The 14,123-nt window shown below is 41.4% G+C and overlaps 1 protein-coding gene across 1 annotated transcript in view; it reads right to left on the reverse strand.

Annotated features, from left to right (window-relative positions):
* pdia5 (protein disulfide isomerase family A, member 5) overlaps positions 1–14,123 on the reverse strand; it is a 46,842-nt gene that overhangs the window by 20,224 nt on the left and 12,495 nt on the right. The window contains exons 4-9 of the mRNA XM_061841847.1: positions 5,075–5,158; positions 4,950–4,995; positions 3,820–3,912; positions 3,505–3,565; positions 1,992–2,059; positions 328–419 (exon numbers count right to left, since the gene is read on the reverse strand). Of these exons, the coding sequence (XP_061697831.1) occupies positions 328–419; positions 1,992–2,059; positions 3,505–3,565; positions 3,820–3,912; positions 4,950–4,995; positions 5,075–5,158 (444 nt within the window). The remainder of the gene's footprint in view (positions 1–327; positions 420–1,991; positions 2,060–3,504; positions 3,566–3,819; positions 3,913–4,949; positions 4,996–5,074; positions 5,159–14,123) is intronic.

Consider the following 14,123-nt stretch of genomic DNA (forward strand, 5'->3'; position numbering starts at 1 on the left):
GTTTTTCATGGAAAACATTATATTTGGCATTAATGATGCTCAACCAAAGTTTGTTTAGCACGTTCGTATTGCCTTGAAACGCCTGAAAAGTCGTTTCAGTCGAGTACGACAGAAGGGCAAATTTGGAAGCTAACACCATAGGAGCAAGACCCGTCAAGATCGATGAATCCACCACTCAGGTACGCTTAAGATCCTTCGAGCCGGATTGTTACGACTTTGAACAGAGTGGTCGCCAGACAAGAGTCCACATTTTACGAGACGTAACTGTATTTGACGCATCTGCCACCTCGTAATCACTGACTGGAGAAAGAAGCCACGAGCACTCACTCGAAGTAACAGAAGGTTGGGTAGCCTTTGACGTTGAATTCCTGCTTGAGGCCATCAAATTCGGATGGGTGCACGTTCATGCCGGCCAGGACCTTGAAAGAAAAACCACACTCAAGATCAAAACAAGCTTTATAATCGCAGGCAGTGGTGAGTCATCAGCTATTGTTACTCTTTTAGCTGCTAGTTATTGGCTTCAACACTATTAGAAGCACTGACCTGTATTTACAATATGAATTGTAATAATGGTTCCACGGAATTGTAATTTTTATTCCCAACAGTCTAGTCTCTTTATTTCGTAGCGTTAAGCTTGGTTGCGATGCTTCCGCTACATGTAGAGGTTCTATTTTGTTGTCATCGGATTTAAGTGTCTCTGTGCCACCACGGGAAACTAATCTTCCACGAGGCCTTCAAGATTGCTGGCCAATCCATCAATTTTCCAAGCTGCTTATCCTCACAAGGGTCACGTGAGTGCTGAAGGCTACCCAAGCTGACTTGCTGGCCGATGTAAGTTCAATTCTATTAGCAATGGGACCGTTTCAAACTTATCCTCGCGGGGCCAGAGCACTTCCTTTGCTCGGATTGCTTTGTCAGACAATAACATGTTCAAGCCAACTCCAATTAGCAACATTAGCAACAAGACAGGAGGCATACCAAATGTTTTGCCTCAACAGGGATAATACTGTTCTTTTTTTTTGGCAGTCACTGAATACACAATAGATAGATAGATAGATAGATAGATAGATAGATAGATAGATAGATAGATAGATAGATAGATAGATAGATAGATAGATAGATAGATAGATAGATAGATAGATAGATAGATAGATAGATAGAGACAAACAAATAAATAAATGAATGAATAAATAATAAAAATAATAAATAATACAATAAAGCAATTGTGTGTCCCCAAAGTTCTATATTGTTATGCATTAATTGAAGACTTTAAATTGGCTTTAGCTGTGATTGCGAGTGCAAATGGTTGTTTTGATGTGCCCTGCGATTCGCTGGCAACCAGTTCCGGGTGTACCCTGCCAAGATAACACTGATCGGCTCCGGCGCTCCCGCAACCCTTGTGAGGATAAGCGGCTCAGATAATGGAAGGACATATATACTAGTGGCCTTATTCGATGCAAAACTCAAAAAGCACCATTTTTAGATTGTTGTGGAAAGGTTGGGTTTTTTTTCCTCTGAATGGCTGAGTGCTTCTGAAATGTATTTTCCAACCATCCATTTTCCGTACTGCTTATCCTCACTAGGGGCGCGAGCATGCTGCAGCCTACCCCAGGTGACTCTGAGCGAGAAGCAGGGAACACCCTGAATAGTTCGCCAGCCAATTGGAGGTCACGTATAAACAACCAACCATTCACACTAACATGCACACCACATCAAAAATGACAAATGTGGATTACGGATGGCAATGTCATGGCGTGGAAGGAAAAGGCAAAACTGATTTCATGGTCTAATTTTTGAGGAGAGAAACAATCTCAAGTTTAAAATACATGTGCATCTCATCATGTAATGATATTTGGGACTCAAATGCTTCAAACGCACAAACTAAACCAAAATAACGTCAGATAATGTGGTTACTGTAGGTCAGAGTGAATAAATCAAAATGTGTTTCACAAAGATTGATTCGATTCATGGAGGGCATTGAGAAGACTTACGTATCGTCCCTTAGTCTCTGTGGCAGCTTGTTGAAAGATGGGCTGCATCCTCTTACATACGCCACACCCTGGCAAAGGGCAAGGAGAGTTTAGTGCAACTGCATTGCAATTTTTGAAGGAGCCCAGGAAAAGACGATAAAATGGGTGTTCAAACCAAAATAGCAGACCCCAAACATCCTTTCATGCATGGCGTCAGACTTTTTGGGCACTTATACTTATTGTGGCATTGAACAAAATTCAATAATTTGATTCTGCTTATGGTAGCCAATCCCTCCATCCATCCATTTTCTGTACCGTTTATCCTTACTTGGGTCACGCCTATCCCAGATAACCTGAACTCTTCACCAGCCAACCGCAGGGCCCACACAAACAACCATTTGCACTCACATTCACACCAACAAGCAATTTAGAGTCTTCAATTAATCTACCATGCATGTTTTTGTTGGTGTGGGGGTAAACATGCAGGCAAGGGGGAGAACATGCCAAATCCACACGGGCGAAGCTGGATTTGTATCCAGGTCCTCAGAACTGCGAGGCAGATGTGCTAACTCGTCATCCACTGGGGCGCTATGATCGACATGTCTGCCAAATTTCATGTTAAATGAAAATGGCTTTAAGCACTGCATTTGTCCAACTGAAGGGGCCCTTCAAACTAAAACTATAGACTACCGGTGTATTTTCCAACGATTCCAGGATTTTTTTGGGTGGGTCTACCAATAATCAAATCAAATTTCATGTTACCAAGTGAAACTGGTTTTCGGGGATGAATTTTCAAAACATTAGAAGGAATGAAATAACTGCTTCAAACACAAATTTTAGACTTTTTTGTATTTTCCAACTCGGGACTTTTTTGTGGTCAGACTCATATTCAACATTTCTACAGAATTTCATGTTGCTAAGTGGAATTGGCTGCAGGAGCTGAATTTCCAAACAAAACTCGAGAAATTCAAGCTATCTTAACTTTTTTTGTGGGGATACTCATTACTGTAGAAACCAAACAAATTTCATGTTAACGAGTGAAACTAACTGAGGGTGATGGAAAAAAAAATGAAAAGACCCCTGGAAATGAGAAAATGTCCATCCAACCAGTCATCCATTTCCGCTTATCCTCACAAGGGTCGCAGGAGTGCTGGAGCCTGTCCCGACTATATTTTGGGAGGAGGCGAGGTACACACTGAACTAGTTGTAGCACATAGAAATACAACCATTCAGACTCACAATCACACCTATGGGAAATTTAGAGTCTCCAATGAATGTTGACAAAATTAATGTCAAATGAAAATGGCTTCAGGGGCTGACGTTTCAAAAAAATCCTAAAGACCCATGGAAATGAGCAACACGACTAAAATGGCAGCTTCAAACCCAAATCGCAGACTTCCCGTGTCTTTTCGAGCATGCCTTCTTGACATTTTTTGTGGCTTATAATTGACGTGTACCAAATTTCATGTTGAAACTGGCTTTGATGGTTCAAAGTCATTACAAAAAGTGACAAGGCTGTTAAGTAAACACTCACAGGGCGCGTAGAACATCATCAGAATGGGCCTCTCCTCTTTCTTCAGCAGCTTCCTAAAGTCCTTCAAACGGGTACAGAAAGACAAGCGTACAAGCAAGACATAAAACCAGGACATTCTTTACTATGTCTCAAAGCGTTTTCATCACAGAGCAGAGACCACATTGTCATTGACTCTCAACAACCCTCCAGCCAGTCATAAACATGACTTGCTTTCACAGAATTGATGTGAATAGAAAATCATCTGAATTGTCTGGAAGTTTCCCATAACACCATAAATGCATCTTCGAAAAGCTCCTAGAGGTGGTCAACACTTACTTTTTCTGTTTCTACGTGCACAACGTCTTTGGCTTCTGGGTTTTCCTCCCACAGTGGAGGCCCCGACGGATCCTTCAGGAATGCAACCATGGACTGAAAGATGGATGAGCGAAGTTGTACTATGTTGTTATATATACACAACTCTAAACAGTGTTGCCAAAGTTACCTTCAAAAATTAACTTAGGTAGTTACTTTAGGCATTATATTACTTATACACGGCACCCAAATAAAAAAAAAAAAAAGCATTAGCTTAACCGTACCTATTACTTGGTATTGTATGTTGCACAAGTTACAAAATGATGGCATCAACATGAAGTAATAACTTAAATATAATTGTTGTTGAAGCCACATGAAATCAGGAACGTAGTGTAAACTTGACATGCCAGCATAATACAATAAAAGTTCCTAAATGTAAACAAATACACCATTGTTGCCGCACTGCCAATTGTGGTCCATGAAAGCAACTGTGTGTGTGTGTGTGTGTGCGCGCGCACGCGTCCGTTCATTGAGATCGATATGATCTGAAATGATTCACTGAAATGGGCATAATCATCTTTAATAACAAACCCGATGAACTAGTTTAACATTTTACAAACCACCTCAATAAAAATGATGCCACTTGTAATTGCTGCTTTGGTCTGGTGGCCTCACCGGTAGCAGCTATACACATTGGATTTTTTTATTTTTTTTAAAGGATAATTTATTACTCCAAGACATTTTTTTTTCCATTCAGCAACCCTTTTGCGCACTTTTCTACAATGCCAATAGAAAATAATATTTAAAAAAAATGGAAATTGAAATATTTTTTATTCGATTCAATGACAATTGATATACTTGACCGATTAAATGATTGTTTTAAAAAAAAATGTTAGTTGTTGCCCCAGACCATAATAATATCAAACGTTTAGAGAATCTGAAAAGATCTCTGCACATAAATGACAAGGTCAAAAATCAATACTGAATGCCTGCGGCCTCCAATCTCTCAGGTGGCACTGCATTAAAAAAAAAAAAACGGCATCATTGTGCAATGTGAGCTCAGGAACTCTTAAGAAAACTATTGAACAGTACTTGACTAAACCACTGACGTATCTGTTATGTGAACCACCAAAGTGCCGATGCCGAGTGTCTACCTTGAAGGTGGCGGGTCTGTTGTACTCCATGTGGAAACTACCATCTCTGTAAAAACACACAATGGATGAATGAAATTATGTCAGTGAAGTTATCAGAGGAGAAAAAGAGTTTCAGATTGACTCACTTGTAATGCAGCAGCTCAACAGCACTGCTTTTGGAGCCGGGATCCGCTTTGACTTTTTTGCACAGCTTACGGCCCTCTGAGTCTCTGAGGAAGGAAATGAGAAGGTCACGTTTTGCAATTAAACGTCGTCCAACTGTCGAATATATTTCCTGTATGAACATGAAGGAGACCCAAAGGTGGGTAACACATAACACCTGTTACTCTTCGAGCTATTTCATACTACATAGTGAAATGACAAACTATGGATCGTGATGTTTGGATGTCCTCCAGGCAGGAAATTACTTCAATAGATCTCTGGAAATGTGAAGTACCATCCTATTTCAAGAGCTCTACCACCATTCTAGTCCCTAAGAAACCTGCATTCACTGTCTGAATGACTACAGGCCTGTCACGCTGTCATCTCTGGTCATGAAGTCCTTCAAACGCCTCATGTTTAACCAGCTCAAGACCTCCACAGGTCCCTGCAGTTTCTCTCCCAACCAAATAGGTGTGTGGATGACACACTCAACTTGGGACTGCACTTCATCCTAGAACAGGGGTTTCCAGACTTTTTTTTTTACCTCAAGATCTACTTTTCAAGCAGCCAGCCCATCGCGAGCTACCGACAGGGGTGTGTGGGGGGGCGGGGGGAAATGATGATGCTCCCAAACCGTTTTAAGGTTAATGTTATGTTGCCTCCTATATTTAAAACACAGAATTTGCTTTTTGTGCACTGTATTGTCTGTGCTTTCATCCTGGATCAGGCTGTGCCGAGGTGGAATTTTACAATTACACACCATTTCATGCTGGACTTTCTAATTTGGCTTCAGACCAGACCTTTCCCACTCGGAAAAGAGAAAATCTCGTCCAATTTAACCACTTTTTCTTCGATTTTTCACATACTGCAACAGTCAATCCATCTTAAGACAACAGCATTTCTTTTTTAACTTTCTCCATTAATATCGAAAGTAAGCAACATGTCTAGCTTGTCTTTGCTCTCTCTTTACGAGCGGGAGGAGGGGGGGTGTAAGGTAAAACTAGGAAAAAGAGTGTGGCGGAGCAGCGGTCGTTGTTAGAGAAAGTTCCGTGTGCTGCCTAAAAGAAACCAGTGGCTTCTTTTCATTTATTACAGTACGTATGCGAATTGTGCCATTGGATGTAACAACCAGTCATCCCTCACTCATTGAATCACATTGCAAAATGCCACAAACTGATTAGCTGTATGTTATACTTTCAAATTGCGTTGTATTTTTTTTTTGCACGCAACGCAGAAAATCTGTGAAGAGACTGCTCAGTGGTGCACAATTGCGCACACGGCCAGTTTAGAGGCAACATTTTTTTTTTTTTTGGGCATGCCGCTCCGCGATCGACCAAGACTCCCTCGCGATCGATGTATTGAGCACCCGTGTCCTAGAACATATACGAGGATGTTGTTCTTGGACGTCATCTCCGTGTTCAACATAATCACCCCCAGATTCATCTCCCCCAAGCTTCTTCAGCTCAGTGTCTCACCTGTCATCTGCCAAAAGAAATTTACTGCAAATTATCAAAGTTATCCTCAGAATCAACCGTCGCCCTTTTGTCTAGTATACACTGTTAAAGTTTTGTTAGTGGTTAGGCAGATTTAATAGGAGGACTTTGTTCAGGTAAGACTGCTATTTCGATTATTTTCCATGAGAAGAACTTGTTTCTAAATTGTGGTAAGGATTGTTCAACCTTGGCGATTCCATTTGTGCTGAGACCACCGTTGATGTTTATTAATTGCACTTTTTGAGTTCATTTCAGTGGGGTAATTGTTTTGTCAATGCGCAGCAGGAAAAACAACAAACACTGCGCACACTTATTTTCATCAGAGTCGCTGTGGACAAAGGCGCCCGCTAAATTAGAGACGTGATTGTAATTTATGACGCACGGCTAATGGAAACAGGCGAACTTCGGGCCAAAATACTTCACAATAAGTAAATGAAAAACGGTTTGCAAGAATGAAACCTGGTCATTTGTTAGGAGAGAGAAACACTCGCTAGCTGTAAAAACATAACCTCACTGGAGAAAAGGACAGATGGATGAGGGAGGCAGTGCCAAGTTTTTCCAAGTATGCACCTAAATTGGAGTAAATGTTACAGAAACAGCCAGCAGGGGTTTCAGCCCCCTTGAACGCCTCTTTAGCTTGTTATAGTTGGCATTTTTGACTGAGTCTGTTCGTTTCTCCCAGTGAAGGGCAATGAGCTATCAATTTCAGGGGTGGAGGTTTGCTTTAGTTTTATTTAGAGTTGTGTTTTATTATCAAACGTCACCATTATGTTCAGTCTTCATACAATAAACTAAAGCAAAAATAATCCTCAATTTAGCCTCAACATTCTGTCTAGTTCTCAAAGTGTGGTTCATGCACCACTTAGCTGTATACGGGCTCGCTCTAGTAGCATGCAAATGAAGCACTGCCTAAGCCAATTTCAGCCCAAATAAATATTTGAATTTTTTTCTTTGCTGTCAATCAGAAGTCAGTATGAGCATAATTATCTGTATAGAAGCAGACCTTTTTATGTAGTATTTGTATCACATTAAACAGGTGGAGGTGCTCTTCATGAAGTTGCTGGCGGCTTGCTTACATTACATGGTGTGTGCACAGCCCACAATTAAGTGGTTTATTTTTGTTGTGACAATATGCATCCGGCCACCTACACGTGCTATTAGCCGAGTGCACGGCTTTTTCAATAACACAACAAACATGCACGACTGCTGACAAACAACAGATGAGCTCATCATGCAGTCCATATTGCAAGGATGGTACAGTGACACAGGCACATTAGAAGCAGGTGTGCCCTTCACACTCATTTGGACGCAGCATCTATTTTAATGTCCAACATCTATACCAGTCAACTGAGGGATGCCAAAATGTTTCATTCACAAACAAAGCTTTCAAGTCCCCTCTGATTTCAGCCGTGTGGTGTTCTAATCTTGTTACACAGGTGACAACGCGCCAGCGATTTATGAAACCCATCCGCCACGGTCTGCAACTTATCAAGCTAAAGCTCAATAAAAGGTTCACAACACAAAGCAGCCACCTCCATTTTGTACCCTGTTCATCAGCCTGCCTCGGCCATTTTGTGGCAGACATCAAGGTTGATGTCGGAAATGAAACGGCATATTAAGCATTACCGCGCCAGACGTGCGATCACGTCATAAAACGCAGCATTGCTCACTGGGAATTTTCCAAATGTAGCCACTTTTTACTGCACAAGGCAGTGGTTATCATGAATAACTGGCAATGGGAACCATCGCATGAGTCATATGACCAGGGATCGGCAAGCAATGATACCAATAGTCAATACCAGCCACTGATACTTAGGTAAAAGACTAACAAAGTCATCTTTGTTAGTAGTTACACAGCAGCGGTTTGACTAATCAGTGAATCATCATGTGCGTCAGAAAGAAAGGTCTTTGTTCACAATATGCCATTTGGATTTGTTTTGATTGAGATTTGATGTATCAAAATTCCATGATTGGCTGGCGACCAGTTCGGGGTGTACCCCGCCTCTCAGCCAAAGATAGCTAGGTCAGGATCTGGGACGTCCGCGACCCTAGTGAGGATAAGCGGAATGGTGATGAATGAATGACTATGTCAAAATTTGGGGAGACTGAGGCTTGTTGTTACACGGGTAAATTATGACATCACAATATCTTCTCCACTCACAACTAAAAAGTAGGATACTAGTGTCCTTTCTGAGAAGAGAATCGCACAGTGAGCAGAGATGAGCACGACTCAACCATTTTGCACAACCCGAAGTAAAAAAAAAAAGGATGTTCAAAACAAAATTTCTTCCAGGTAAAAATTCTAGAAGTGAGACGTGGATTTTTTAAGGAGAGGTTAAGGAATTTTATCATACTTTCGCCATTGTTCTGTTTAAAGATCACTTTAAAATAGGCAATCAGTAGTTTGGGCAAAAGGTCTCAGTCATTTTGGGGTCAGTTGTAACATCCATCCATCCATTTCCTTAGCCGCTTATCCTCGGGAGGGTCACGGGGAGTGCTGGAGCCTACCCCAGCTGTCAATGGGCAGGAGGCCGGATGCACCCTGAATTGGTTGCCAGCCGATTCCAGGGCAGATCGAGACAAACACCCACACTCACACCTAGGGGCAATTTAGAGTGTCCAATTAATGCTGCATGTTTTTGGGATGTGGGAGGAAACCGTAGTGCCCGGAGAAAACCCACGCAGGCACGGGGAGAACACGCAAACTCCACACAGGCAGGCCCGGGATTTAACCCTGGTCCTCAGAACTGTGAGGCCAATGCTTTACCGGCTGATCCACCGTGCCGCCCAGTTGTAACATGTATTTCCATAATTAATCAAACTTTCTTTTTTCTAATTCTGTTCAATCTTGAACTTGTGGTTTAGGACAACAGGCATTTCTGACTGAGCTAAAGCCTTACGTGCCAGCAGTTCCGATGAACTTTAATCCAGTAAGTTAGATAATCTTATTTTTGGTCAACATTTACGCTAAATAAATTTTTTCAAAGTTAATGATTAACTTTTTCTCACTGCCTAATCTTTATCTTCTTATCAAAAGCTGTGCTGATCTCAAATCCAAGGTGACGCAATAGTAATACAAGGATCTGGTAGTCATTACAATAGTTTACAAAAATGAAATTCACAATGCCTACCCGTTGTGAAAAACGCCCTTGAGAAATATACACGTAGGTCGAATTAAACAGCCACAATAGTGATTTAGTTATTTATATGATATAATATTTGGGAGCATTCATGTGCCTGTGCAGAATCACTCACAACAATCATGACATAGCCAATGGATTTTTTTCAAAGCTTGGATTATTTATAGTACTGCAGTTGTGCTTATTACTACAGTGCAAGATGGAGGTTACCATGACTAACTGCTGAGAGTAGCTGTCACTGTTTACTTCTATTCCACATGGTGGACAATATCATGAATGACTGCCTTTCAGAATAAATGACCATCTTTTGAAGCAAGTGCAGCTTCCAGAATGAGATCATTCATCTCACCATTGGATGCCACTTGGCCAGCAAACAACTTCCTAGTCATCTGCTCCCAGTATGTCACTTTGGACTGGCGTTGTTGGCACGGCCGACTGGTGTCACGCCGCCATTTACCGTTTCCTCCCTTTTTCTCGCGAGCTGTCTGTCAGCCACAAGCGCAGACCCCGAGCTACGGTTTGGAGCCGCTCCATTTGCGGCGGCGGTGGCCACACATGCCAGACGGCGCAATGTTTGCCGACAGAACCGCGGGGGGCGCTGCGATGGACCCGGCTCATTTTCACTTCACCTGAGGGGGGCAATGTGAGCCAGGCTATGCTGGAAATGCTGGAGATGGAAGATAACGTAAAACCTCCCACACAGAGTCAAATATGACTCACTTTAAGGGTAAAAAAGCAGAGTTTTTCACTGGGACTCAAGTGGAACTGGCTTTCTTCCTGGCAGTTTCCCGCTTGATGAAACGGTCTTTGTTTTCCGCTCCGGCAACAGAAGATGGCTTGACAGGCGGGGGTTTGGGGGGGGGGGTGTTAAAATAAAGTCGAGGAAATGCGAAAACAACAACATGTCAAAGTCGGATCATGACGGGCGTATTAAAAAAAAAAAAAAATCGTCTCGCTAGCATGCATGTGTTTAATGTAAACAAGTGTGGGCCGAAAAGACAGCTGACATCTACCTCAAAGTGAGAAAAGAAGAAATGAAGATGGGTTCCGACAACTGATTCCACAATTTCACAAGGCAAAATAAGTGGATAAGTGGATAAAAGCACAATTAAAGAAAAAGCTCCTCGAGGCTGTTCTTCTACAAAACAGAATAAGCTTGCTTCCCAGTGCTTTCTCCATTAAGATGGGTCGATTGATGCAGAGTAAATACAGGTTTAAGGTTGGAGATTTTTGAAGCCCATTTCAATCAAATTTACATTGTCTCGATCGCTCAAGACCACAAGGAAATCAGGAATGGCTGAGACAAGCTTAATGTAACACTTTATAGCCATTTTTAAGACTGGGTTTAAGGATGATGTTTCAGGACAATTATGGCTTTTAAAAAATATGATGTTAAAGTCAACTGACGTATTTGGTCACAATTCAAAACATCAAGACTTTTATGTACATGTCTGTTATTTCTTTTTTCAAAATATCCCAGGGAATGTGAATTTTTTTTAAGCCTTTGAAATCAGCCTCTTTTGAGGGGGTGGTGTCGTCTCACCGCAGCTCCTTCAACTGCAGGTTCAAGGTCAAGAACACTTTCATTAGCTAGGACAGCGGGATGGCTATTTGAGTTTAAAAAATATATATAAATTTGGCCAGTGAAAACTGTGAAGTGCACGCAGGCCTCCGGAAAAGAAGTGAAAGAATGGATTGCGTTTTTACTCGTGGAGTTAGCAATACACCCAAAACAAAGAGTTAGACTTCACTCAAGTGTAGTGTCCAGATCCAGGTATTTTGTCACATGGAGTGGACATACCGCCAAAGGTAAATGTTTGTACGGGGGGTACTCGGCTTATTTTTTAACCTTACTGCAGGTTAATATGGCCTGAAATATAACAGGAGTTTTAATCAATTAACTAATGATGGAAGAAACTGTTTAAAAAAATACAACTAATGGAAAGTGGTGCCTTGAAATTAAATCAAGTGTTATTATTTATAAAGCACATTTCATACAATGATATGCATCTCAAAGCGCTTGGAATACCGTATTTTCCGCACTATAAGGCATACCTAAAAACCTCTAATTTTCTCAAAAGCCAACGGTGCGCCTTATAATCAGGTGCGCCTTATATGCGGATCAATATTGAGCCTTTAGTGCAGCTCCATCTAATGAATGCATAACGTAACGCCAGCCTCTACTGTAGCATCCATTCTATGCGCCTTATAATGCGGTGTGCCTCATATTTGAAAAATGTTTTAAGATGGGCCGTTCACTGAAGGTGCGTCTTATCCTGCGGTGCGCCTTATAGTGCGGAAAATACGGTACTTGGACTCAATCTCTGCTCCTCCCACTCCTCCACAGAGATACATATATAAGCACATGCGTGTACACACAGAAACACGCCTCACACATAGACTCACAGAGTTAAAAAGGTAAGGAAATAATGTGGCTATGGCTGGAAAGAGAGATAGCAGCTTAATTCAAATTCACTCCACGACCACATTCAACTTAAAAAAACTAATCTCAAATTATTTTAACCCACTAAAAGTACTGTAATCAGTGTATAATGCACACCTGTGTAAAATACACACCCCCAAAGTTGACCTTAAAATACTGAAAAGCATCTCAGTAAACCATTATCAAACAAAACATAACCATAATGAAATTAAAGTTGGTTGTTGTTTAGGCATATTAAAAAAATATACATATATTCTGCCAGGATCTACTTGAGAGCACAACTGTACATATTACGCAGACAAACACGCGGATACACAGGAAAGTTAACTTTTTATAAACCACAACCAGAGCGGTACACATCAATATGAGGCAGTAGTTGACTTACAGCGAGCTTGTTTTGAGCGTCATTTGATTGCCAGGTAAAACACACGCACAAAACACACATCTTTGACTAGTAGCGGTAGTAGTGAAGTGAGCCCCGCCACTATACAGCATTGATACCCCAAATTTTTGCTTGCAACTTATTTCGGGGGGTAGGGGAGAAGACACCCAACCCACTGTTGGTATCTTGAAAAACACGTAAGTTAAGTCGCTTGTATCTCCAGGCACTACTGCCATTCTGTAGCAGTCTTAAAGAACGGGTCATTCTTTGTACACCCCTAAAATAGACAGTGGGTTAAATCAGACCCAATCCTTCACAGTCTCGTTTCAAAGAACTCACAAAACAGGATCTTCAAAGCTGCGAGTTCTGAACTGAATCCACTTTCATGCCTGACATGACTGACCCGGTACGAGCAGTCCTCTGACATTTGTCCTGGCTGACACATAGCAAAGAGACAAATTCTGGCAGGAAGCTTTGATGCTCCTGCTGAGGTAGATGTCAGGTGCAGGACAATCAAGTCATTTATAAATGGCCTCGTGTGTGCTTGTAACATCAGTGGGGGTGGGTCAAACTATGCAGTTGTATGGCAGGGGAGGAGACGATGAGCGGAGGTAAGAGCTCCGCCCCTGAAATGGTAGTTGACAAGACCTTGTTAATGTTGGACACAACAGTCATTTTGTGAGGGTTTTTCCAGCATATAAATCTTTGAGGGAGCTGTCCTCACTTATTTTCAGACCATGTCTACCTCTAAAATATAATATGAAAACTGTGATTTGAAGTTGTGTGTAATTTTTAACTGCAGTTGCAATACCACATTGCGGCCATGGGGCAAAACTCTATGAGCTACAGTTAAAGCGAGAAGTTTACATACCCTGCAAAAATATTTTTTTGTCTCACTGTCTGAAGTCCAATAAGACTAAACCTCCCCTGTTTACAACGCGCGTTGTTGTGAATTCCGACGCCCTCGAAAAAACAGGGAAATAATGCGCGCGGCACAAGAAGCTGACGCAACCACGACGCATTTTGTTATTGTTTATTCGAATACCTACCCGAAAAAAAACAAAAATAACATCACCCGCGGTGCAGGCCGTCGACCCAGCCATGACGCATTTTGCTTTTGATTTGAACGCCCCCCGAAAAAAAGAAAGGAAATGACATAACACCAGCGCACTTTTGTTATTCTGTATAACACAGCCTCTGTACACAGACATGTCCCAGTAGTGATTGTTGTTTTTGTTCTTATCGAGGACTACCGTATTAACCCCTAATCATGGCTCCAAAGAAGGCAAGTTGCTTGTTTAAAGTCATTCTGCACTTTTGTTAATAAAAAAAAGTTTCCAAGGCTGAGGGCCGAGTCGCTACAGATACAGCAATGCACTCCCAGCCTAGCGTACTCTACTACTAAAGCATACATTTGAAGCAAAAATTAAATATATTTCTTAAATTATTTCATTATACAAAGTATTTAAACTATACATGTATTTCTACTATGCAGTTTATTATCGGGAAAAGCTAAAATAAATGCTTTTTAAAAAGCCCAAGTTTTTAGGCTTGGAACACATTTCTTTTTCCATT

The sequence above is a fragment of the Syngnathoides biaculeatus genome, chromosome 14, assembly GCF_019802595.1.
Source record: "Syngnathoides biaculeatus isolate LvHL_M chromosome 14, ASM1980259v1, whole genome shotgun sequence".
NCBI classification, from domain to species: Eukaryota; Metazoa; Chordata; class Actinopteri; order Syngnathiformes; family Syngnathidae; genus Syngnathoides; species Syngnathoides biaculeatus.